At 39.5% G+C, this 26,949-nt stretch overlaps 1 protein-coding gene across 3 annotated transcripts; it reads right to left on the bottom strand.

Moving 5' to 3' along the window:
- Nucleotides 1–184: 184 nt before the first annotated feature.
- LOC135469843 (activating transcription factor 7-interacting protein 1-like) lies at nt 185–26,949 on the bottom strand. 3 transcript variants are annotated; one of them, XM_064748476.1, is made up of 12 exons: nt 26,861–26,949; nt 12,901–12,944; nt 12,317–12,370; nt 8,783–9,802; nt 7,182–8,020; nt 4,625–4,825; nt 4,362–4,409; nt 3,818–4,015; nt 2,463–3,098; nt 1,918–2,128; nt 1,505–1,620; nt 185–1,358 (listed from the first exon to the last, which is right to left on the bottom strand). In XM_064748476.1, the coding sequence occupies exons 3-12, from the start codon at nt 12,366–12,368 to the stop codon at nt 1,194–1,196; spliced, it is 3,486 nt and encodes a 1,161-aa protein (XP_064604546.1). In that variant the 5' UTR covers nt 12,369–12,370; nt 12,901–12,944; nt 26,861–26,949; the 3' UTR covers nt 185–1,193. The 3 variants fall into 3 exon arrangements, with proteins under 3 accessions (XP_064604546.1, XP_064604530.1, XP_064604538.1); XM_064748460.1 differs by lacking the exon at nt 26,861–26,949 and adding an exon at nt 17,949–18,127; XM_064748468.1 differs by lacking the exon at nt 26,861–26,949 and adding an exon at nt 17,516–17,916.

The following is a 26,949-nucleotide window of genomic DNA, read 5'->3' as shown; positions in this document are numbered from 1 at the left end:
GTGCCGCTGTGTTGCAGAACCGCTCTTTTACCCTGTGCTGTTTCACGGAGACGACTTACTGATGGCAAGTAAGACTTTCCCTTCATGCTGAACACCAAACGAGGAAGCTACAACTTCATATTTTGAAGTCTTAGGTGTGACCCGGGCGCTTTGCCAACTGAGCCAGTATATATTTATTTACTAATTTATTTATTTGATGGGTTTTTTTATGCCGTACTCAAGAATATGTCACTTACAAGATGGCGGCCAGCATTATGGTGGGAGGAAACCCAACAGAGCCCAGGGAAAACCCACGACAATCTGGTTGCTGGCAGACCTTCCCACGTACGGAGCATCTGGTCTAGCATAGTGTTTAAACCTAAGTTGAGGAATAATACCACAGCTTTATGATATGCAGGATCCTGGGTACACAAACCAACAAAGCAAATAATTCTGCCACAACTACTTTTGGTAAATTAAAAAAAAACAAAATCACTCCTCTATCATAATTTCTGATACCTTTCTACTTCCACTTGTTCACTCACATTTGTGTAAGAAACCACTCAAATCCTAACCTCCACGTAAATATTTTTTAATCATGTCTCAATTTTTGTCCATTAATGTAATGGAGAACCTTGACGAAACACTCATTAATGGAATAAAATACTTCTGTAAACGATTCTGCCATACAGAGACTTGTACATGTACACCATTCATAATGAGAACACATATGGTCAGCAGTCACACAGCATACCTTCTCATCTCTCTTCAGAAATAATACCCCTGGTATAGTACAAAGGCAGAAGCTGTCAATCAGTCTGTCAGACAAAAGTACTATAACAAGTTCCTTGCCAGACAAATTCATTACAACAGCCACCATGACGAGACAAGTCCATGTAAAAACAAGATAATAAATATATTAAAACTACTCACAAACACATATTATACGATTCTTTTCCGAGGACAGCACTTTTAAAAACTTTCTTCTACTTTTGCATTGACTAAACAGCCGTCAATACACCCTATCTCATTCAGGGGAGGTCGCCCTTAAAATTAGTTTAAAATTACGATGAAAATGCCCTGGTGACAATGGAACAGAATGTGATATGATATCCTTAGAAAACTGTTGTCTGATCTGATCTAATTTGATCTGATCCAGTGAGACTGGCGGACCCTGTGACCAATCAAGTCTTGACAATGTGATGATGAAGGCACTATTTGCTGTTCTGCACGACTAGGTGTATAGTGCTTGGGTCGCTGAATGCCGACATCCTACCATGAACATCTACAGCCCTCACAGCGAAGTGGTACTTGTTACCCTCCTGAAACTGGGTGAGTGTGCATGCCATGGGCAAAGGCAGTGCCTTCACGTCACCAACCTGACAAAAGAGACCATGACAGCACTTTTAGTCCTCTTTCACGTACAACTCACTATTCTCACAGGTGTTAAATTTAGGAAACCAAATGTAAGAATCAATTCTCAAATGAACATAAAAGTGATGAAGAACAAAAACCTGACACAAACCTTTTTCCAGAGAAGGGTAGAGACAGGTGCCGAGGTTTCCTGGTAGGCAAATAGCTGGTAACTGGCGATCTCAGCATGGCTTGACGAGGTCAGCATATTCCAGGAGAGAACAATGCCTGAAAACATTATTACTTTACAATAACACAGTCCCAAGCAATGTCAGGATAAATGTATAGATCTGTACTGTTGTAAATGGGTATAATGAGCACATTATGACAACATCTGTCATATCAAAGGATTTTGGCTGAAAACAGAACCAAGGAAAATGAATTTCAGTTTTAGGTGTTGACTGTTTACTCCACATTCAGCGTCACATGAGAAAACATTCAGAGCATCAGCCACTCAGTGTTAACAGAGGAGCTCCAGTCAGCGTTCAATCAAGTCATATATAGATGTACTGTCTCCAAACCTACCTTGACTGACACGAGAAATTTTCAGGCCTGGTTTAGGAGGTAGTGCTTTCTTCTTCGGGCTTGAGTCCTGGTTGGCTGGGGGAGGTGGAAGAGGAGCTGGGTGTTTGGACAGCTCAGGACTTTTCCTCATTGATTTCTCACCCTCTGAGGAAGCTTCCTTTGACTCTTGTTTGTCTTTTACTGCTACTCCAGGAGTGGTGGTTGCTGCCTTCTGCAATTCATAAACAACACATATTAAAGCACAGAAGTAGCTTGTAGTTCACCAGTGATAATATCTTACACATCTCACACATAGCACTCAAATGAAAGATATTTTTCTAATGCAAGCTACATGCTCCATATCTCACACCTGCAGTTTGTGCATACTGACCATGAAAAACACATAAAAGTCTTACCTAGAAATCAACAGTACATTGTGGTTACATTATTTACCCCCCACACAAAATATCCCAAACTAGAATGACACATTTTTTAAGTCATGTATCAGAGACAAAGCTATACTTTTCACAAAATTGGATCCTATTAACAGACAGAAAGAGACTTACAGCTGGTAAACTCTGTAGTGGAGGTGGAGCCTGTACAGAGGGCGTGGCCTGTGGGGGACGGGATACAGCTGGCTGAGAGGGTCGTGTGAGCTGTGGGGGTGCAGGGGCTGCAGGCCTCGCACCCGTACTGCTACTCCCTGATGGTGGCGACACCAGGGTGACCACATTACTGGTCCCAACTGCTTGGTTATTGGGCGTATACAAGTACTGGTACTGCACTCCAGGCTGACGTGGTTGGGAAGTTGTTAAAGTTGTCTGGTTAGCCACACCTGGTGCTCGTGTTCCCGGGCTTAAGAGGATACGAGTGCCAGGCTGCAGGGAGGCGCTGGAGGCCGGACGAAACATTGACTGGCCCAGTAAACTCTGACCAACAACTGACCGAGGTGAGCCTCCCTTAGCAGAGTTGTTCTCCTCATCTGAAGTTAAATCTATCACCTTGACCAATGTTTGTATTCCCTGTGCCTGTCCTGTGGTCCCAATAGCCTGGCTGCCTGGAGCTTTGGTGACTCCTGTTTTGTTCACCTGTGAAGTCAGAGCAGCCTGTGTTACTGGCTGTGTAGATGGTCCACTGAGTTGGCCAATCCTATTGCTGTTCAAAATGCTCTTCACAGTAGGAGCTCCTGCATCCTTTCGAATCTAGAAGGAAAATGTAAAAAGTGTAAATATACTCTGAAACAGCACAGCCGTATACTTTACAATGCTGATACAAGACACAAAGATCATTGTGTCATTGCCAGAAATCCACTGGTGTTGAATACTGCCTGAGTTTGTTGATGACTTCCATAAGAATACCGTGGGTCAACTTCAATGTTGTAACATTGATATTACTAAATCAGTCAAAGTTATAAAAATAAGCCCAATTTAGAAGTCAAAATCAGTGTAGTTAAAAAATTCAGTTTTCCCTCACTATACTGCACATTACTTTCGATATCCAATATTATGCCACCACACTGATCATCCCCTCAACAGTCTGATGGAAAAATCTCTAATGCATAATGTCATAAGCTTTACCACCCTCACTTACCAAAAATATTCAGCTCCCTTTCTGGACAAAATATATACACATGCAGAAAACAAAGCAAAGGAACAGGATCACTTCACTTTGGCTGACCAAAATGGTTTCCCATTGTTAGATGACACTACAGATTTCCTGCAGTCTGTTATTACTGAATTGGTAAGATTCTGAAGTTTATACCATGTTGACATATCGCTTTACAGTATTTTGTGATGGAGGTTATCAGATGCAAGCAGATCATCCACTTGTAGGTGATTATTGTACAGTCTGAGTTAATCTAATGAAGGAAGACTGTATAACCTAAGGCCCAGACGTGACATTAACCTTCCTGCTGACTTACCGTAGAAGCTGGCATTGGCATCCTCTGAACCAGCACCTGGTTGGTTGGGGGTTGGTTCACCCCAGCAATAGTAGTAGGGACAGGCTTGGAAGTAAGCAGACTAATGGGTGTGGGGTTTGTCAGGGCAGCCTGGGACAGTGTCCGTGAAGGGCTAGCCACACCCACTTTTGAGGTAGTCTGTTGATTTACACTGTTTATCTGAAACATAAGAAATCACCATTTACATGTAATCAAGTAATACAAGTTACAATAGTTCCATGAACTCTTACATTTGAATTCTAACACCTTCATACAATCTAGGCAAACGTGAGAGCTACATGTATGCAGTTTACAACCAGAAAAGCATAATAAGTATGACATAAATTTATGGTTAATATTTTAATTATTTATCTGACGGCTGCTCAACACCATATCCAAGTTGCTCACATAATCGTGGAAGACAAAAGGTCTTCAAGAGGCTCAAAATTGGCATTGAGCAGTGTGAACAGGCAGAGGAAATGGATTAATTTATAAGCAAAACAGACACACTGCCCATTACACTTACTCTGTCTTCTCCAACTTGAATTCCTACATTTCTCCTCTGACCACAGACCTGAAAAAAAAAACCCACACACATTTAACAAATCAATTGATTTTTCAACATAAAAAATTCAATTCCTAATCAGTCTCAGAAAAAATTATACATTGATGAAATTAACTCCCAAAATTGTTCAACCTTTTTTATATTCAGAAGGTTCATATATTCTGTGTTCACATCTTCTGTGTTTAAATATAAATTTTAAGCTGTTGATTTAGGAGTGTACCTACCCTTACAGCTCTCCTTCGTTCCTGTCTTTGTTGATGACTCATTAGCTCTACAGCCCGCCTATGTAATTCTTTGGCTTGACTTTTCCATGCCTCGTTGCTCGTTTGCAGCTCGTTGATTTTTTCTTGGAACTGCTTTGTTAACATTTCCTTCTGTTGTTCAAGAACTTCTTTGATTTTCTGTTTAATCATTTCTTCTAAAGACTAAATAACAAAAAATCATGTATTCAAGTTGTAAGAACATTACATATCTTGTAAGATACATGAACATGTAGTTTCTCCGAAAGCTATTCCTGGTTCCATGACTACATCCACTCTACCACACAATCCCCTTTTTACTTTTAAATCACATGAAACCACGGCTAATGACCTAAAGTTTCGCCATGGGACTCGGAGAGTGTAGCCCAGGATTCATTGCTTTGATTTTTTTTTTTTTTTTTGATTGGTGTTTTACGCCGTACTCAAGAATATTTCACTTATACAACGGCGGCCAGCATTATGGTGGGTGGAAACCGGGCAGAGCCCGGAGGAAACCCACGACCATCCGCAGGTTGCTGACAGACCTTCTCATGTACGACCGAAGAGGAAGCCAGCATGAGCTGGACTTGAACTCACATTGCTTTGATACTGCCTGAGTGCTGTAGGAGAGGGTCAGGGGATTATACTGACAGTTCAAGAATGTCATAAACAAGCTCACCCTTCACTGAGCAGTTAGTCTATGCTCCTACCACCAACAGTTCATGTTTTCCTCATTTTCAATCATAATAATTTTAGTACATGCACTTTGCAAAAGGTTGATTGTTTATGATTGTTATTTTGTGATAAATGGGAATTTGGGAGAAAACTCCATGGAGATTAAGTGCGACTACCCAGTACCTTTACATACGTGGAGTGTCATTTTAAATACCTGCTTTCAAACTGCAGGGCTCTCCAGATACAAAGCAGTAGCAGAATTTAGCATACCGCAAATCCATACTTGCAAACTAGGCTGACCAGCAGACGAGACAAAGATGTCAAAATGCGCTTAAAGCAACACTGACATGCGTTTGCACTGTTGCAGCTAAACATTTCTGATTCATTCTGGCATGATTTGAAACACTGTCAACTTCTGCCCATATTTCGTAAACATGAATACTTAATTTACTTAATATTTAATCCAGTCCCCTCAGATGAAGTTTTAGTCATACAAATTTGTTTTATTAAGATGTAGATAGATACAGGAGTCAAAATTTCCACGTGTCTGTCCATCCATCACATGATTTTTGCTGGCGAATAATCTTATCTGTCGTTGGCAACACATAAATCACTTCTGGGCAAAACTGTATGCAGGAAATCATAAAACATTTTGTTAATATAGCCAGTGATGGTGTAGTGCGAACCCCTAATGTGATAGCAACTCGATCAAATCAGGTTCCCGATATGCCAGATTCACACACAGTGGTGTGGTAGTTTTCAGAATCCTCCAGTTGAGTATGTTTTCTGTGTTTAATGGAGGTTCTCGATATAGGAACGTGGGAAAAGGAACTTTTCTGCAATAGGACAGTCCCGATTGTAAAGAAACAAAATGTGCGCGCAGACTGACATACCATAAAATTGTAATTACATAGACACAGGAAGCTGATATATCCCAGTGAAACTCATTTTTAGCTAAAATACATTTGTACATATATTTGTCACATAATGAGGGCTCTCATCAGACAACCATTTACCAGGTAACGTTGTGAGATGACTTCCACGTAGGCTTAACCAGAATAATTTGCTTGTCTGCGGTGTACATTCATTGTTTGGCGCGGTCAGGCTTTGAGACAGTGCTTGGGATTTAAAGGTTTGTAATAGACATTACTTGTTTTAATACTTTCTTTGATTTCATTCATGGGTATATTTAGAGATCTACATGTAGGCCGACTAGTTGTGAGACCTACACACCTCACTGTCAGCGACTTGACCCCAGGTGGTGATTAGCAAACAGAGCTGCTTATTGCCATGCAGGGTAATGAAGAGGGTGGAGAGGGGACGTAAACACTCTTTTCTGTCATCTTTCTGCCAACTCAGACCATGCAAAGGTGCCATGTAGAAAATCACGTTTGTATTACATCTACATCTGACAAATTTATAAATGCATGTACATGTAGGTCAACCTGACAAATTTATCAATGCAAACTGATGTACATGTATGTCAACCTATCAAATTTATAAATATGTGTAGGTCAACCTGACAAAATTATAAATGCATGTAGGTCCCATTGGACAAATTTATAAATGTATATAGGTCCAGCTGACAAATTTGTAAATACATGTATTATAGGTCCAGCTGACAAACTTATAAATCTGTGTACATGTACATCAACCTGAAAATTACAGACACATATACGTCCACCTGACAAATTTATAAATACATACGCATACTGTACCTGAGCTAGGGGAATTTATAAATGTATATATGTCACCCTAATAAATGTGTAAATACATACATGTAGGTCCACCTGATAAATTTATTTAAAAAAATGCAGGTTAGCCTGTATGAGAGTATGATGTACAAAATATAGGTTTTAAGGCTTACCTCTTCTGTCAGTTGCTTACAAGAGGCTTTTGACACAGTTTCATCATCTTCACTTGTTACTTCTTCTGAACGATTTTCTGTCGAGTCACTGGAAGTTTTGCCTGATTCAATGTCAGAATCAAACATACTTTCATCACATTTAATATTTTCTGGACTAATGCCTATTTGTGAGCCCAATTTTCCAATTACAAGGTCTAGGCGGGATCGCTTGGGGTTGGAATGCTCAGAATCCTCTACAGCACAACGTTTACGATCGCTGCATTCACTTTCTTCAGATTCTACACAATGTTTCACTGAGGTTTCCGTTTTCAACTCTTCACACCTTGCCTCAACCCCACTCTTGGGTGGGAGTTCTTCCCAGCTAGGTTCAATCTTTGGTTCTTTTAATTTATGTAATAAATTTGGGTCTTTGCTAGCATCTTTAATGTCACATACACTGTCTTTACTACCTGATGCATCAGCACTCCTGGAATGTCTCTGGTCACTTTCCACCTTTACAATGGCCCCTGTTTCACTCCCATCACACTTTCCTTGAGATTTCACTGCCTTGTCTTCACAAAATGCACTACTATTACCCAGAAGTGACTGCGATGGTAATCTGCTGGTCTGTGACACAGAACGTTCATCAGATGGATCACTGTTTGTACCATTATCCTGAGAGCTTTCACAAGCGTCCTTATCACTAGTCACCTTTCCCTCTGGACAGCCCAACTGCTCCTTGGGCTCTGCCGATGTACTGGAGACTGCAGACAATGTGGAGCTGTCATCATTCGTGGCTGCCTTTGGGGAGTCTGTCTCCATGGGCTCATCTACTGAACAGGCTGAAGGGTCAGTCTTCTCTGTGCAAGCAAAAAATACACAAAATAATAAGTAATCTTCAAATATGTCAAAATTCCTCTGAATAAGAATCAATCTGGGATTCAATATCAGTGTTACACAGAAACAAAGCAGTAAAGACTTTTTTGTAAAGTTTTTGTACCTGTACCTTTGTCACATTGGCCCATGTGACAAAGTAAATGAGTAGGCACAACAAAACTGTGTCCTTTAACCTCAAAACGATTAACAATTACCACACCTTTTCCTGTACATAATGATTATATATACGGTTGACTAACGGTGATAACATGAGAGATAATACATGTAAACATATATGTACATTCTATTGATCACAATCAGGGATACTAATACCTGTATAAACTGTGCTACTATGTATTCTTTGTCCAATAATAATATATTATTGAGTATATATACATGCACACTTTTTGTGAATAAACAAACCTTGTATAATAACAAAATGAGAGTTAGACAAAATCACATCATGTACAGTGTAAATCTATACATCACTTACAACCTTACTCAGAAGCTTTGTCAAGAATTCCACAATGATCAGATTATACTTTCTCAGTATTTTAAAAGAAGGGCAGTACGTGGGAAGGTTTGTCGTCATCCTGCAGATGGTCATGGGTTTCATATTGGTCGCGGTAATATAAGCGAAATATTCTTAAGTATGGCATAAAACACCAAGCAAGTAAATAAATAAAAGTGTATTTGGTCTACAGACTGACCATGAAAAGATAAACACTATTTAAACTTAGTCTCACCTGACTGTTCCTCATTACTGCCACTTTCTTCCCTCGTTACTTTATTCCCTTTACTACTGCTTATTTGGGAGCTCGACTCCTGGTCCACATCAACATCTGTTTCTTCCTTCCCAGAATCAGTCAAAAAACTGAGTTTTTCAAACAAGTTCCTTTCATCAGGCATGGTGGAGGAGTCAGCAGGTAAATCTGTGGCCTCGGACAGAGAATTAGATCCAGCAGAGGTTACAGAACTGTCTGGTTTGGTATTCTCCTCTGGTCGAGGGGACAGAGACTGGACAGAATCAGAGTCATTACTGACTCGCTTCACTGCCGTTGCCATGATCCCTTTGAAAGAGTATTTCACATTTTTACCAATAAATAAAGGGTGTTTTTTACTCTGACTGAAGTCAGAAGACACAGATTCCGAGTCACTGAGTTTGCTGCTGACATCTTGCTCTGCCTGCATGCTGGATTGTGAAGAGCCATTGTCAGACACAGGGGAGGTAACTCTGTCAGGCTCACCCACATCCATGCCATGTTCCTCGTTTAAAGTGATCTTATCCTGGGCTTCCTCCTCATCTACATCCATGAGAAGTCGAAACTCCTCATCTTCATTTACGGGTGCCTCACTTGACAGTTCCTCTTTTCCTACAGTCAGCATCCTCTCATCCTCAATTTCCCTCCCCGCCTCCTCCTCCTCTTCCTCCTCCTCACTCCTTTTGTCATCCTGATCATCTTGTTGACTGTCCTCCTCAGACAACACAACCAAGGAGTTTGAATCAGACACCATGTCTTTCTTCTCTGAAGTTGTTAAACCATTAGTTTCTTCTTCTGTTTGTGCAGGACCCTTTGACTTGCTAATGCTGTTGGCTTCGCCATTAAGAGCCTTAATGTTCAGTAATGTTTGCTTAATGCTAGAACCTATCTCATTGTCAGTATCGGAGAAGCCCATGGACTCAGAGCCACTGTCACAAACTGTGCTGTCCTGACAAGCCAGTAATGATACAGGCATTCTGGAGTTGTGGCTGACCGTGTCTGATACTGAGGAGAAAAAGAAGGTTAACAAAATATTACAACTAAAAGCAGGGGTTTAGCCAGGGTGTTAGGTGAGGGTGTCTCACTTGAGTGACACAGGACCAATAGGCCGGGGTAGAGGGGCCACCTTGGCCCCTATATTTCCAGGACCCTAGATCACCGGAGATGCAATCTAGAGTTCAGAGGTCTATAGTGGACAAAACTTAAGTCAAACCACTGTTCTTCATGCTGTCATCATTTTTGTTATTTCCTCTGAAAATTTTACATGTTCATGTGACTAAGGTTCTTTTATTACAGATATATGTAGTATGAAAGTTGTCTTTGCATAATAGGCGAATGTCATTAAAGCCTTCTTGGCCTCTGCATCAGTGACTTGGTACATGTATTTTTTAGCATGATCACGGAGCCTGATAGTTAGATTGATGGTTTAAATAAAAAGGAATTGCACTAAACAAATACGGTGACTTTAAGTTGGACGTGATTTTTGGTCACACTGGCCACAGCGAATAATACTTAGCCACGCGAACATTTTCGTTCAATCTGCAGAAAACTTTTTTTTGGTTTCGGTAAGCCTTTTTTTTTTTTTTTTCGTCGCTTTGGGCTGTTCCCTACACTGACTCAGCGGTCCACTTCCAACATGTGCGATGAAGCCATCGGTGTCAATGTCAGCACCAGCGTGTGCCTGCAGTTCAACATCAAGCTCCAAATCAGAATCCTTTTCAGTGTTTGAGTGTACACTAGCACGAGTTGAAGCTTTGTTGAAGAAAGACATTATCTTGCTAGATTTATCAGAGCCACGTTTTGACATCTTCCAATTTCAGCACTTATGTACTTAGGCCGACTCTAAGTGGTTCGATGTTTCCTATACGTACCGCATGCGTGGATCGGGTCTTGAATGTACTAATGATGGGAAATTACAAAAGTATTAAATCTTTTGGTAGATTTAAAATATATTTTAATATGCCAAAAGTTTACGGAAATAATCTTTTATCTAGGGAATGACATTTAAGACAATTTCGCCGCCCTTGGTACTTTAGTGAAGGGAGACAACTCCTTGTCCAGCTAATACCGGCTCTGGTTGGATAACTAGGTCACATTGATCGAAGGGTGGATTTTAAAACATTTCGGCTCGGTAGACTTTCTTAAACTATCGTAGTGTTCAGCTAATTGATTTTAAAATACTGCCTAACATGGAATAAGGACAGAATAACAAGGTATGGACATTTCATGTTTTACTGATTTGTAGACCCTCTTAACATATGCCTATTTAGCTGGAAAATAATCTGACTCCCGTCTCAAATCCGCTCTGCCCGTCTCAATATCGCACGCCTGCTTTGCCCGTCGCACAGACGGGGAGACGTATGGCTGGCTAAATCCTTGACTAGAAGGCACTCCCACAGCGTAAACCTGTGACACAGTTAAATATTCAAATCCTCCCACTGCTGACCAAGGGACAATACTCTATATTTGTGCCTATCTGCCACTGGCGAAAACTAGTTCAAAACAATTCATGGATCTGGATCCGAACTATTATGAAAATTTAACAGACTGGTTTTTAGTCCAAGGCCAGCCTGCACAAAGAATTCCATATAAATCCTTTTTTCTGTAAAGCTGTTGAGAGAGAGACTGACAGACAAACAAACAAGGTAATGAAAAAATAAAATAAAAAATCCATGTTCACATTGCATTTAACATGTTTGTTATCTTCATTTTTGGGGGGCTTTTTTTTCTTCTGTTTTTTGTATTACCAAATTCAAACAAAAATTTTGATCTACAATTAAGGTAACAAAACGGTGGGCAAGATCTGCCACAATGGTTAATCCAAAGTACCTGTAGTGCTCACAGGAAACCATTCAGCTCTGCAAGTGTTCACAAAAGGCTTACAACAGGGTCGACCCCAACCACAAAGATTGGATACATTACTACCTTCAGCACAGAACAGCACAGCAGTTTTATAGAGATACTGTGTTCACTACAGAGCTACATGGAATTCCATATGCACAGATCCACTGAATTTCACTCTGTAGTTCTGGAGATATGTAGGTTTACATGTTTCTGAGCTGATAAATGTTGTTTGCACCCATCACACCAGATCCACCATTGAATCCTTGCAGGACATTTTGATTAATTTTTTGCCTGAAGGTCAAAAAAATATTGTCAAACAATGTTTCTTTTCCCTCCAACACCGTACTCCCAGGGGATAGTAAGCTACAACAGTCGTAACATACAATCAGAAACTATGACTGGGTCGACCCTGTTGTAAATTTTTACAATTTCCTCCAAATCTAATAGACTGTGTTTGCAAACATGTGCAATTTAACTGACACCGTCTGCTTTTAAATAATAGTATACCAAAAAGCTAGGGAGACAATAAGTTATGAATTTCAAACTCAAATTCATGATGTTTCAAACGTTGTGTGACTGAAAGATCTTATATTCTCATGAACTTGCAGATGTGAATGTACCCTGATGTATCACTTCCTAAAATATCAGTTACCGGATAACAAGGGCTGAGCTCACCTTGGCAATCCGGCTGACCTGCAACACCCACAGCCTCTTGCAGTGTGGACATCACTGCAAATAGAACAGCAGAATCCTTAGGCCACATCCAAAAAAATTACTTGTTTTCTATGTTGCATCACCTGGTTGCAACCTCAGCAAAAATCGGCAAAGTCAGGTGACCATTCTTTTTTATTTATAAGAAACTGAAAAAACCACTAGGTCACAGAGAGAACAAGAAATGTGTTACAGTATATTCAGAAAAATCAACTGTTAGGCCTACATGCATATGAAATCACCCTCTGTATGTCGCGCTCTAGTCTAAGAAGCCTTTACTCACCACAACAAACACTTTACTTGCCACAACTAAAAAATAGAAGTGACAGATATAGTTCTGGTGGATGGGACTGGGAAACAGGGAAGCATTCAATCAAATTTCTAACATGGGTGGGGGGGGGGGGGGCTCCTGGGTCAATGAGCCACCTCAGTGTGCTAACCCCAACAGCCACGGAGGCCCACCGGTTCTTTCGCATGACACAGACAAGGTACACATGGTAAAGCTAAAAAGTACTTTGTTAAGAGCAAGTTGCAAAAAGTATGCTTACCTTGCCTTGGCTGTACTGTCTCTCTGTTCCATTCAGTCTTCTAGCTGAAAATGAAAAAGAATAGATTTCTAGTTCACTATATAGAACTGTAAATACTGTACGTACCACATTCAAAGGCTTAACGTTGAATAAGCTTCCAGACTTTATGCCTAGTGCAAATTTTTTCCAAAACTCAAATTATCTTTAACTTTTTTCTATAATTTGTCTTTTGCCTATGTTATTAATGTGGTCTGTAATTACGCATCATTCCAAGAAAGTTCCACTCATACGACAGCTGCATGAGAGGAGGGGAGTGAGGAAATCAGACCTGGGATGAAAAAAAAAAATGTCCATAGTCAGAGAAAGCTTTCCCCATCTAAAAACTAACACATCCATGCTGAATCACAAGTAAACAATCACAATACAGTTTACCCTTATTTGTGTTCACAGAAACCAAATATAACACAGTGGAAATATGTACATTTGTGGCCAGTATATTACATGTCATTTGCAGGGAAGTCCTAATACTATGTATATGGTCACTGTCAGATATACCACAAAATGCTGTTTGCCCTGAACACGTACAACTATCTTCAATGTGGTTCAATGGGTTTTGAAAACACATATACACCTATCTTCAATGTGGTTTAATGCTTTTTGAAAACAGATCTGCACTGAGTTGTACATGACATCTAATGTCATGATTACTCTCCAGGATCCCAAATGTCACAGACAAAAGTCAGGCTTACATGTAGTGTTAACTTCAAACCAGTTCATTTTCCCCTATACTTTCACCACACACAGGCACTATGACAAAGAAACCAAACAATATTGATCTGTACCACTGAATACTGACAATCTCAGGAAGAAGTTTGTTGGCATTTGAGAATTATTTTACTGTTACCTCCTTCATACTTGTCCTGATCAGAGTTTGGAATATTTTTGTTCTAAACAAAAATTCAAGACCAGCTTTTGCAGAGCTTCAATAATCAGGTTTACTGCAAATATGCATGAATGGTATTTTAGGAGTTATTGGTGTTTTTTAAATGTTACCCGACTAAAGGTCAACTGTAAAACTTTACAACCAAAAATTACTCCTGTAACTGCAGGTGTTTTCTTTGCAAAAATATTACATTTGCCCTAAAAATTCGCCCACAAAAGTTAATTTTTCTGGTAAAAAAATGTCTCAAAACGTTACTATTAGTGCTAAAACTTACATTTTTCCAGCAGGATATCATACTACCTTCCCAGTAAGCTTCAAAAGATCTTTTTAAAATCATAAGAACAAAATTTTAGGTCAAATATGACAATTTACTATTCAGTGTCCCTTGACGTTTTGTGTGTTGGTATTGATGATAACAATTTACATATAATCACCAATCTATCTGTGTAACTGTAAGGCATAGTGGGTTGTATATTATTCGTATAGTTGTAATCTCTTGCTGCAATGCAATCATCACAGTAATATCTGTTCATTAAAGGTAAACTACAATTGCTTTCAACCTTTGTACGAACTATCAAAAAGGCTTCTCATGTTGCTGCTTAAAATTGCAGAAGTTTTCTTTGTAATTTATTAAGTGTTTGTAATATACATCTTTATATCTGTCCCATATAACATTGTACGGAAAATGTCCCTCACTTATCTCTCAAGTTGTTTTTAGACTGTCCTGACATCACTGGTGGTCCCAATCAGGCATGTTTAAAGACCTGTTACACTTTTTGCGGCATTGACAGTCAGATGAACAAACCAAGGCCAGTTTGCTGTCAAAATGTTTCAAAATTAAAAGCTAATGTGCTATGGTGTTAGGGCCAATCATAATCTGTCCAGATATGTGTGGTTTACGTCTAGCCAAACACAGCTACAAATTACATAAACGTACACAAAATAACAAAACGTAAAAATCATCACCATGTATTTACACAGATAAACGTTTCAAGACGAAAAATCTTTGAAGTCCACCAAAATGTGTAGCAATTGTCTTTCAAGTGCAAGTAGCAAGTGTCATGAAGAATTCTTGACTTGTACAATAGCACTCAGCTTTAAGGGTGCCTGGGGTAAACAGACCTTCCCCAAGTTGCAGACAATCTTTCCTCCTTGAGATATACAGACTTGCACACATAGCCACCAATGGCCCATTTCACTAAAGGTCGTCAGTCAACTCCGGTCTTCACTAAAGCTTATGACATATAATCATTTCACAAAACAATACAACCTATGCTATCTTGTGGTACCACTGGTACCCATGGGTAAAACTTATGACTTAGGCTTTTTAAGTGAAATGATGGCCCGAAATGTACTGACCTGCTTCCTTTTTTGTTTTTTTCCCCCAATTCCATTATTTTTCATCTTTCTTTTTTTTTTTTTTAAATTTTATGTCAAAGGAAGATTAAGCACTGTGATGAATTCTCCAGATCACATGCGGAAGATTTATAAATTGATATATTCACGATGGTCATAATAGATGACATGAAGTCTCATCTACACATAATCAAGTTCTAAGCATTAATAAATATAGTTCCTGGCACTATGTTTAACTTCTTGGCACTACAAAATTTATAATCATGCACAGATATGATGTCATTTCCTGTTTTTTAGAAACATAAATATCAGCCAATCAAATCTCTGCATAAGCCCCTGATATAAGTCCATAGCTGAACCCCATGCATAACCTGATCATTTAGGGGTCATATAAAAATTCCAACAGCAAAATCATATACATCCAGTTGATCAGAAAGTAGTTATGTATCAAAATTTTTCAGAATTAACACAGGGATTTGAAATATCAGTGTAACACTTTGAAATCTTGTACATAATTTTAATTATGGTAACTTAGATGAGATTTCCTGCAAGTGTTACACCTCACTTGGACAAATAAACTTTTTGATAACCATAAGATCTACATCCCAACAGGTTTCCAAAAATGATGATATGATACTGATGTGTGATGCTGATGTATGATGCTAAAATGTGAATGTTAGGGGGATATTATAAACAACCCATCGTAAAAAAAAAAAAAAATCAACGCAATTTATTCATTTAAAAAACTAACCACACTAGCATGTCTCTGATCTCAGCTACCAGTACTGGAAAAACAGGTCTACACACTGATCAGTGAATAAAACTTCAGTTTATGAAATGTTAATATGTAACATGTCACCAGTGCAAAAATATATATGATACATGTATGTTTTTATTTAGGTGGGGTACCATAAAGTAGAAAATGTCTTCTCTCTATAATGGTAATATGAATGAGTTATGTCCCTTAGACTTGACCTACAAAGCGATCAAAATTTACCCCAAGGTCATTCATACAACTGTATTACACAAATAGGAATATAAATGTTAATGAAAGCCTGTTGTGTTCAAAACTAACACCTCTGATTTCAGCTATCTATGAACAAATAATGAAACAACAACGTGTAAGCCAGTACACACATATTTCTTAAGCAAAATAATTTCATTCTTTTTGTTCATAGAGAATGAATTGTTATGCAAACCATACTCAATCAAATGTACACACAAAATCAAGGATGACTCAGTTTCAGTGTATCATTAAAACATGTGCAAATCATCAAATATTTGAGCATAAGTTATTTTCAATGACATTAATAAAGCCTAATGGCTTAAACTACATTGCAAACCGTAAAACCTGTCAATCCAGTAATGGGGACCAAGCAAAGATCTAACAGCAGAACCCTGATGCCATTTATTCAATTCAAATGTTAAGTCCGATGCTACAACACATTGTATCGTTGGGCGACAATAAATTTTTGATGTGATTAAAAAATATGAAGCTTCCCAACTGGATTTTTCTCAAGGCCCAATGCTTATGTAAACAAAAGAAAAAAAAAAAAAAAAAAGAACAACAACTACAATACCCTTGATACACACTGCCAGTTTCATGGAAAAACCATTATCGTAGCCTTCATAAAAAAATTTAAACTTTAACTATCATGTACAATTGTACAATACATTTATCTATAAATGAACACTCACTCCTCTTATTAACTGCATGTGACCTATGTATAAAGCACTTCATGAATGGCACATAACCTCGGCCAATATTCGCTAAAGCTAAAACGCAGTTAAGAAAAAGTTATCCAAATGCCTATTTCAGTTAAGCATTTCAAGTGCTTGAAATAATGCTTTTGTCTTCGGCATGGAATAAAAAGTAAGTGGTAAAGAAATTCAAGAAAGTAAGATTGTGACATTTTGCATCTGCATGTAGTTGAATTAATATACTGTAAATATGAAAACAAGTAATGTTGTATTGGTGGGCAAATGAAGAAGGAAAACAATTTCTACATGAATACACTCTCATGATCTTTCATTTCATTTCCATTTAAAACATTAAAATTACCACATCATTTCATCCATTTGCATAAAACCGGAGTACTGATACATACTTTTGCAAGTGATTTATTAAAACATCGAAACATGCAAGCACAAGAATATTACCGGCATTTGCAATTTTTGCTCACAGTAAGTGCAAAGCCCTGATACAAATCAAATGCCTTATAAATTATATCGTCTACACACAATGATATACATGTTGCAGTGTTAAATTTATCTTCATTAATACAACATATCATACATACATATATAAAAACCGCAAATCTGAACTGTTCAACTTACAAAGATCACACTTCTGTGGTAACCCCTTCTAGTAGTTCTACACCCTCACACTGACTAGTCACGTGACATTTGGGGGTCGTCTCCGAATACCTTATGGAATGACCAGTACGCATACGAGTTGGAATGGCCAGACTCAAAGATGGCAAGTTCGAGATAGAGTTGACATCAAATGGCACAACAGCAATAACCTGATATTCGATGGAGGATCCCACCAAGAACCCAGCTTCAGAAAAATCGCCAAGAAGAGGTATTACGGTTGATGCGAGGCGCAACGCCTATCGGCGTCGACGATGTACTGCACCATGGCGCTAAGCTTACAGTGTAACTGTAAGACCGTAAGATACACTACTTGATCTACATGCGACCACAGAGAGAGACTGGCGCGTGGACTAATGATACAAACGTAATGGAAACTCATTCAAGGTACACTTACTTTCAGATTCTAGAATCACTTATTCCGACGTATCTAGGTCAATCAGACGTTGTTGTGCGCTCGTCAGACATGGCTGTGCACCCAACGCAGGTCCACGCATGCGCCATATGGGTATGCAAATTACTTTGTGATTTGCACCATTTGCTAATGGACATATCCCAGAATGCACGTTGTTGTCCATTAAAGACACTTTTCGCCCATTAACACTGGTTACGTTTTTCACCGTTATGAGCCGTGTCACCTTCACAGAATAAGGTGGGTGTATGCATGGGTGTTGCTAAAATTAGTTTTTGGGCGGGAGCTCCCAGTTGTTAGCGGAAATCACGTCATTGTTACGACGGTCTCACTCTGCTCTGTGTGCAATTTGTACTCATGTATATGTTTGTGTACACACATGGAAAATTATCATTTCTCACACATTAACATATATGGTATTGCCACTTTCTCCAAATACCCGTCGGCCAGAGAAACCCAGAAAACGCTAGTCAAATATGCTTATTACGCCTACACGAGACAGTATAGACCTATCCCAAAACACCAGCAACCGTCTGTATGCGAAGCTCATAAGCATGTCGATTCAAAAAATTCGCTAGATGATAAATTCGGGTACTATATCCGATAATAAGGTAGCCCACAAAAAAAGGTTCGACTAAAACCTGTGATATCAACGAGACGTCAGTTCGCGATGGAAGAGCAAACATATAGTCACATGAAGATTGCATTATTAGACTGGTGTGCATTCAGATTTAAATGGACCTCTTAATCGGCCTCGAGCCAAATTATTTATTTTCAGGTGTTAGGCCATGCTACAACGTTTCGTACACTAAGAAATGTGACAGAATGTTACGTTATACATGCAGATAAACAAGAAAAATGTGTACATTTAATTTATAGTCTTTGTTGGACAAAATGGCGGGATTTGCTCCCGTGATCATGCACCTATCGCGTGATCGGTAGCCTGACCTACTTTTCAGTCCGTATCGTGCCAGTGTTTCGCGCTACCAGTCCATGACGCCATTTAAAATAAGGTGTTGGCCTAAATTCTGACTATCCCATGATAAGAATACGTACAAAGTGATACCCACGAAAATAATTAAGAAAAACGAAAATAAACACAAATGTGTGTGTATATTTACAGTATGTGTAAGACATGTAGCACTGACATCATTCTGTACACAAACTGTTAGGTCACTTAGAGAGGCCTTATGCAAAGCTATATAGGCCTATAATGCCCTGTCATTTTAATTTCTAAGAACGTGCACCGTTTATTTAAAATGTATTCAGTTCATTGCACAACTCAGATAGTTTAAACACAAAAATCTGAATCAAATCATTTTGTTCTCCACAGATGCGTCGGAGTTTGAACGTCTGATCTGAGCGAATTGTAACTGAGAAGATGTGAATTTATGAGTGTAAGCTTGGTTGACGTCTAAATGTCGCGAGATTCGTGTGAGCATTTATATGCATTTATACAGGACATAATACGTATATATACACACATATATCATGTCATAGCTGCTGTCAACCTGGGTGGCAGCAGTCAATCCAAGCCACATCTGTAGGCATATACATGTACATGATTGTAATATGCATCTCCAAATAAGGTATTTCGAGAAATTTGTTTTGCCATAAATACACATCTTATATAATGTTTGAAGTTATATTAATAAATCCTGAAGGTCTCGTAGGAAATAAATGGATTTTATGGCATGAATTGGGATTTTGCATCAGATTACCAACGAAGGATATTACAGAATTTACAGATTATAGCGTGTACGGTACACTTTTAGGCTTACAAGATATTAAGTGCACGGTGTCTTAAAAGAAGTAAATAAAACAAGTGCTGTGGATTTGGAAACGGCCATATTCCATAGCAACTGTGCCTCTGTCTGCTCATAACACTTGGCTTGTCGCCATGGAGACGGTCTTCGGTTTGTGATTACCATAAGAGCCAAAACTGTATTGATTGGTGGTTATTTTTAGCTAGCGGCCCCTTCAGCGATTTCGTTGTGTGTGTGTTGGAGATCCTATATGCTCTGCCTACACAGAAAGAACCGACAGACAGAAATTTGACCTACTTTACACTCCATCGTATATTTGGCTGTTATCATACTACACTTGGACGTTGATATGCCTGTACTAAATAGTCGTGATGGAGAAACATAATTTTAACCGATTTCCTTACAAACCATGCATCGTGTTAAAATACACGAAGGAAAGATAAAACAGTGAAGTATGAAAATCTCGGGTAAAGTCAGTCGAACATTCCGAACACCAGACATTTACAAATGGACCTCATTGTATTTTTAGGCAACCGTAATTGTGCACCATTAGCTTTTACAGTGTACCTGTTTCACCCCATCAGACCCACCAGTCCTGCGAACGACGCGGCAGTTCGGACAACTGTGTATACGCAGGAGTCAGGCCTATGGGATTATCAGTCGAGTAGCGTCACCCACCCGTCACGACCCTCTGGCCGCGTGAGGCAAATCTGGCAACTATGCAGGCCAAGATAATGTCTTTATCCTCGACCAGTAAGGCTCACATTTCCGTGTCTGCATCAACTTATACTGGCGCCAGGTTTAACGTTGACATGAAACAAGTTTAGACGTTCGACGTATCTTGGCGCTGTCTTCCTGGCAATATGTGGTTTTACACGTATTGTACGAGACTGTAAAATGGCTGAAAATATGTGCACAGTGTATTGGATAGAAATACAACTTATCACAATTATAAACCTGCATTTATATACACCAACTCAATTAATTGTTAAATAAATGTCTGATTGATTTCATTTTAACAAGCAACACGCCGAGTTGTATCACTGTTGTGAATGTATCTCACATGCTGCGTTGAGCCTGGTGTGTAATGGAATCGCAGAATTGTTCTGAACACAACAGTATTTGTCTACCCGTTTAATCTCCTCTCTGTACACATACTACAGGCGTGGGTCCGTGGTCTAGTGGTTATATAGCGTGCTAATGCAGCACAGTTACTCAAGAGCCTCTCTCCAATGCGATCTCCCTGAGACGTCTAGTTCATGTTGGCTTCGTTTCCGGTCGTATGAGGGAAGGTCTTCCAGCCACCTGCCGATGATCGTGGGTTTTCCCGGGGCTCTACCCGTTTTCCTCCCAACATATATTGCTGGCCGATGTTGTATGAGTGAAATATTCTTGAGCACAGGGTAAAACCCCAATGAAATAAATAAATATTTCACTGATGTCGGTTTGAACGAGGAACCCCGCCCGCCGGGAACAAGTCGACCCAAATGGTGTAACTACCTTTTTTTTTTCTTTTTTTCCCAATGTTTGTGTAAAGTGGTGGTTTACAAGTACAGCATACATGCAACATAACCGCAGAGTGAATGATATGATTTAATACAGTTTGGAATCGGTGTGTGTTGGCGGGTTGGCTAATCATCACGCCCACTGACTGTCAAAGGTGTCTTATGAACGGACCACTCTAAAATGTGCAATTCATTGGTGCTTTTATGGACAGAAGGTATAATGGCTGACGGATGTTCCCATAACAGCTTGGTCATCTTGTCACCTTATGGTGACATACACCGTTTTTAGATACTGGCACGCCTTTCCCTGACAATGTTACATATGTACAATTTTAAGTAAAACAACATATGTCCATATATAACATGTGTGTTGTATATAGATACAAACCACGCATGCAGACAGTGTTAATCAGCGATCGTTTGGGTGGCTTATTTTCATTTTGTCCAAAAATTCCAGCGTCATTCATTGTATTTATAACAGCAGCTCATCCATGCATCTATGCATATCGTGCTTGGAAACTAGCTCATTATTATATTCTATCAAAAAGCGCGGCATCACCCATCGTCTTTATCCGTAACCCATCATGCAATTGTGTAAGAAACGAGTTTGACGTCCACCATATATATTTGCGCCATTCAATACCTATTTTTAGATAAAGGTTAGTCCTCGTATTGACCACATGCACACCTGTTAATCGATGGAATTACTCACCATAGTATTTCTGACTTCATATTACTATTCCCCGTGAATACAAACGCCAGACTACAACAGAACTTGACATACATGATACTATAAAACGAAGAGTATGGTTTTAAGGAACATGGAGAAAGACATTCCACAAATGAGATAAAAAAAACCTTATATTTTATGCATATTTTCCAAACTTGTTTAGACAACTATCACCGTTGACGTTACCGTAGCATTTCAGTCCACTGGCGCCTTGGAGTTTAAAGCCATGTTTACGCCTCAAGAAGAATTATTCTTTTTTTGTAGCTTAATATGTTAGGCCACATCGTGTTCTACGTATTAAAAAAGCGTGCATGCGAACCGCCATCATTTCGAATCATGTCGGCAGTTCTTGCAAAGGAGTAGAACATTTTCTTCTTCAGCAATATTTATTACATAGTTTCTTCTGCTTACTATTAAAATAATGTTGGATACTGTCTGCGCGCCAGCTCAGTACAACCTTGGTAGCTTGATAGCTTGATTTTTTGTCGCAAGGGACTTGGTTGCATAGATTTGGTTTATGTAAGTTTGAGCATCTCCATCACAATGTGGCGCAGAGTCGCGGGGAAACGACATGGACTTCTGGCACTCTAAACCAAACACCGACAACGTGTATAAAAATGTCGTGCGATTTTCCTTTCTTTGTTCACAGCTTATCACACAGTATATAGTCTGCTGTTATCTCAAGTTGCCCGACTTCCAGGATATCGTTAATGCGAGAGTTCAGATCTGTGTTGTGAAATCGTGTGTAGATGGGAACACTGGAACAGATCTCAGATACATACACGGAGGTAAAATTCCGCGAGGACAGAAAGGGTCGCTCAAGAGAAATGGTTGCAAAAATAAAAAAATGGTTGCACGCGCTGGCCACGGTTTTCTTACCTGGATGAGTACTGCACTGCAAAACTTTATTCAAAAATTTATCTGGGCCTTGAATGAAAGTTACGCACTGCTTCATTGAATGAAGACAAGAACAAGGAGGCGTCATCATCAGCAAGATGAGCAGAAGAGTCGAGCTTGGTGTTCCATACACTGTATACTCCGAAAGGATTCACCTAGATGCAGCATATATCGACCTAATTTCAGCAGCATGCACCGATGGCACAATCATGCATCCAGATGCGGAAACTGTCAAAAGGTGAAGTTCAGATCTTTGACAGGGTGTGAGCTATGACTTGTTCACTGAACTTAGTTTGCAAATGACTCTGGTTTATGCTGAATTGGCCACTCTTCTCTCAGTTGAGTAACACGCTGCCAGTTTGTTCACAACACATCATTGCAAGGGCAGGAATGAACAATGAGCCACGGAACATCCGAGATGAGCTTCCCTTCATACAAATGTTATATACATGCAAGTTTTCAAGATATAACGCTCATGCAGGACCATTAATATTTTGAGGGGACTACAAAATACACCACATATACCTTTCAACTAGGAATTTGTGATGTCCGTTATGCAATTTATGAATAAAAAAATCCCACGATTGAACATAAATTTAAATGATTGTCATCGAGCATGATTAACACCCAGTGTATATACAGAGAGAGACATTTTCTTGGTATATTGCATCGGATTTTAATTTATTTATTTGATACGTGTTGAACGCCATGTTCACGTATTTTTCATTTGTATATATGACGTCGGACAGTTTTACGGTTGGAGGAAACCGCGGAGTGCCTGTATAGTAAACCCTCGACCTACAGCAAGTTGGCACACCAGTACGTTATGCTGTCCTCCTCCACTAATCTATATATGCCCTATAGGAAAGTATCCGCTGTTAATGCAGAGGATTTATCAGTCAGGGGAACTATAGTAGACGAGTTATACTCTCGAGGTCGGTTATGTGTTAAGACATTTCAACATCACGGGTCGAATTGAAACCTGGGCGCATAGGCCTATAGCATCATGTATATCATCGATGCGTCGACCTCCAGCAGTGTATTTTCTCGTTTCTGTGTCAAAATGGCTGTTCGTAAGATGAACTGTTGACAACGAAATCCATTTCTATAGTACCCTTACATTTGAAGGCAATAAAAAAGCCAAGAAAAAAAACAAATTTATAACGAAACGTTACCGTGGAAAAATTTTTCATACAACCAGCTAGCAGGTACCTTCCCGGGACTTGGCGGAAGCTCGAATTCAAAACATGGCGGTCGTTCGTTCGACTTGTTCGATTCAAAAGTTTAAACGACTGGGTTACTGTTAAAAGATCGTTTACTGATGCTGGCTGAGAGATAACTACACTTTGGTCGATTCAGGGAATCACTACATATACCAAATGTAAGGTCGGATTCGACCTGTTATTTTTACTGAAATTGCCCGCGTCTAAATGTAACCCGTGCTGGGCGATACTTATCGTATGTACTGTCCCAGATAGCTGTGCTAAGTTCAAGTCCTCTTCAAAAATTGTGATACACACATTTCATGATCGCAGCTTGCTGCCGAAAAAGGTTGATCCTCCGCTAGATGTATAAACTTCGCACTGTTCTTGTTAGACAGCGCGAACCTGTTTGAATGAAGATGGCTACACCTATATAAATAGCACAAGCATGCAACCTGATTATCTAAAAATCATTTGACAGAAGCCCAAAAAAATTATGCAGATTAAACGTATTCTTGAGCTTCTGTTAAATACATGATTATACAAGGAGGAGAGAGATTTCTCTGGAGACATGTACATAACTTCTTCCGAATATAAATTTAATATTCGAGTATTCCATTTCTTGTTACCCTGGCAGAGGAACAGTCTTCGTAACCACCCATATATAGGCCTTTGTATAACTAACCATAAACTTAATTCTATGAGCTATGTTTTCTCGAGAACATTAATTAAATAAATGTATATCTGTGTTCAGTTTAAGCAGGTCATGATTGTTCTTATCTCATGAATATATGTAACATTTGCCCGTTGCCCTAATTTTATCACTATATCACATATACCATAATTTGACCTTCGCACTAGGTGTCCGGAAGACAAACGGATTGACCGTCTTACAATGTAGAACTTGCGCATCGGGAGTATACGGAACATGTTTGTCTTGTATCGGGTAAGGAATTCACAAGTTTCACGATAATTCCCTTAAAATGTTGTTCAGAAAAATGGAGCTGTTGTATAAAGAAAGAAAAGGTTCTTGCGAAGAGTTATCGCCTTGGGAGAGTTATTAAATGTGCCAAAAAATCGATGGTATATTACAGGCCTACAGGCCCAATTACACTGGAAGAAGCGCCTATTCAGACTAAAAATACGATGGCATCAGCGGACACATCCTGCATATCATGCTATACCCACTGTTGCACACAAAAGACAACGGTATAGAAAACCAGCGATGGCAGTCTGATAGTTGCGAAATGGTCACACGTAACTGACGGAATCCCATCTCTTATCAGTTCACCCCCCCACCCAACACCAGGCTAGAGCGTATTTATGAGGGAACGTATGTGTGTCATAAGCATAGCCTGTCACACCAGTTCGACGCAGCGCACAACTTCTACATAGAGGCATTATCTTCAGCCGACATGAGGAGGAGTTAACCCAGGGGATGGATGGATTATAGATTATTAATGTACGAGATCATAATTAGTTACCTTTCACAACCCCATATATACATTTGACCTAATACAGCTCAACCAGTCATGATGAGGTTCAGTATTTGAGAATTTAGTTCAACCTTCAAGTACGTCCACAAAAGAATCTCTCGGTCTTTGGATTACTTGTGATATATTAATATTTATTGCTTACAATCATGTTGTGGTTCACAATAAATGGAGTCATGTGCGAAAATAAACAACATCTTCACCTGCAGGCATGCACTCGGCACATCTTCCTCTTGCCGATGTTCACACAAATATGACCACACATAACGCCGTCCTCTGAAATATACTGACGAGTACGCGCATTGCCTCCGAGTACAGTATTCATTGGCGGGAAAATATTGGGGCAAGGGAAATAGCTAGGACAGGTCTGCAAGGCTATAAATAGATTGAAGTCCACAACGACCGCCCTTATACACACAATGTGCTAAGAGTTCAGGTTCGGCGAAGTAAGCTCTCAGTCCCAGACAAACCTGCGGCTGCAGTGCATGTACGTGTGCACTGCGCCTGCGCGAGAAAATATTAAACAGACGGCCATTGCGGTTTTAAAATGGAGAGAACCGCCAATGTTGCATACATACAAACGAATTCGTATCAGTTCCGAAGCATGGTTATTAAAAGAAATATATGTATATCGAAAAGGTATTTTTATTAAATGATTTTGATTGAACCAGTGTAGGCCTGGGCTACTCATAGTTCTAGACATGCAATACTTATAGGCACAAAAACTATGTACATGCAGGCAGTAGCCTACACATGTGGTGAACGTTTAGTAAACGTTTAATATACAGAGCTATATGGATTGCGTGGCCTCAGTTAATGTGTAGGTGGGTCTACGTTTGCCGAAGTTTATTATTCCATTCACGTGTGCGAGAACACTTAAGCACGTGAGCTTTACAGGATCGATTTAGGCCCTACTATAGGCCTAATACTGATTACTCCTTTCGATATAGGTCAACGAAGACGGATACTATTTAGGTTTTGGTATCTTTATATTCAGCACATGAGTTCGAACATGTATCATTCACAAAGTTTTTGGGACACAACTGAATACAGTTAGCTAGGCCTTAGCAGGCCTATCAGGGAGTCCACTCATCTACATCTATTATAGGAATGTATACGGTGAGCTGGAAATGAACGCCTATATAATATAAATGGCCGCCATGCAAGCGCCACAACGTCTAAGCACAGGCTTTGTAACATTTATATGTATAGTGGCCACGTGCGGTACCTGCCACTGACTGACATGACGTGTTTACGTTACAGGGCCACACAGACTTTTGAATGTAGAACTAAACGCCACCTACCACTTTTATGACAAGCTTGCTTGCCAATCCGGTTTGATCCTGTTCAATCCAGTTCTGACCCTCGCTTGGTGGAGTGATTCACAGGTTTG

Source organism: Liolophura sinensis, chromosome 1 (genome assembly GCF_032854445.1).
Source record: "Liolophura sinensis isolate JHLJ2023 chromosome 1, CUHK_Ljap_v2, whole genome shotgun sequence".
In the NCBI taxonomy this organism is placed as follows: domain Eukaryota; kingdom Metazoa; phylum Mollusca; class Polyplacophora; order Chitonida; family Chitonidae; genus Liolophura; species Liolophura sinensis.
This window is presented reverse-complemented; position numbering and strand designations above follow the sequence as displayed.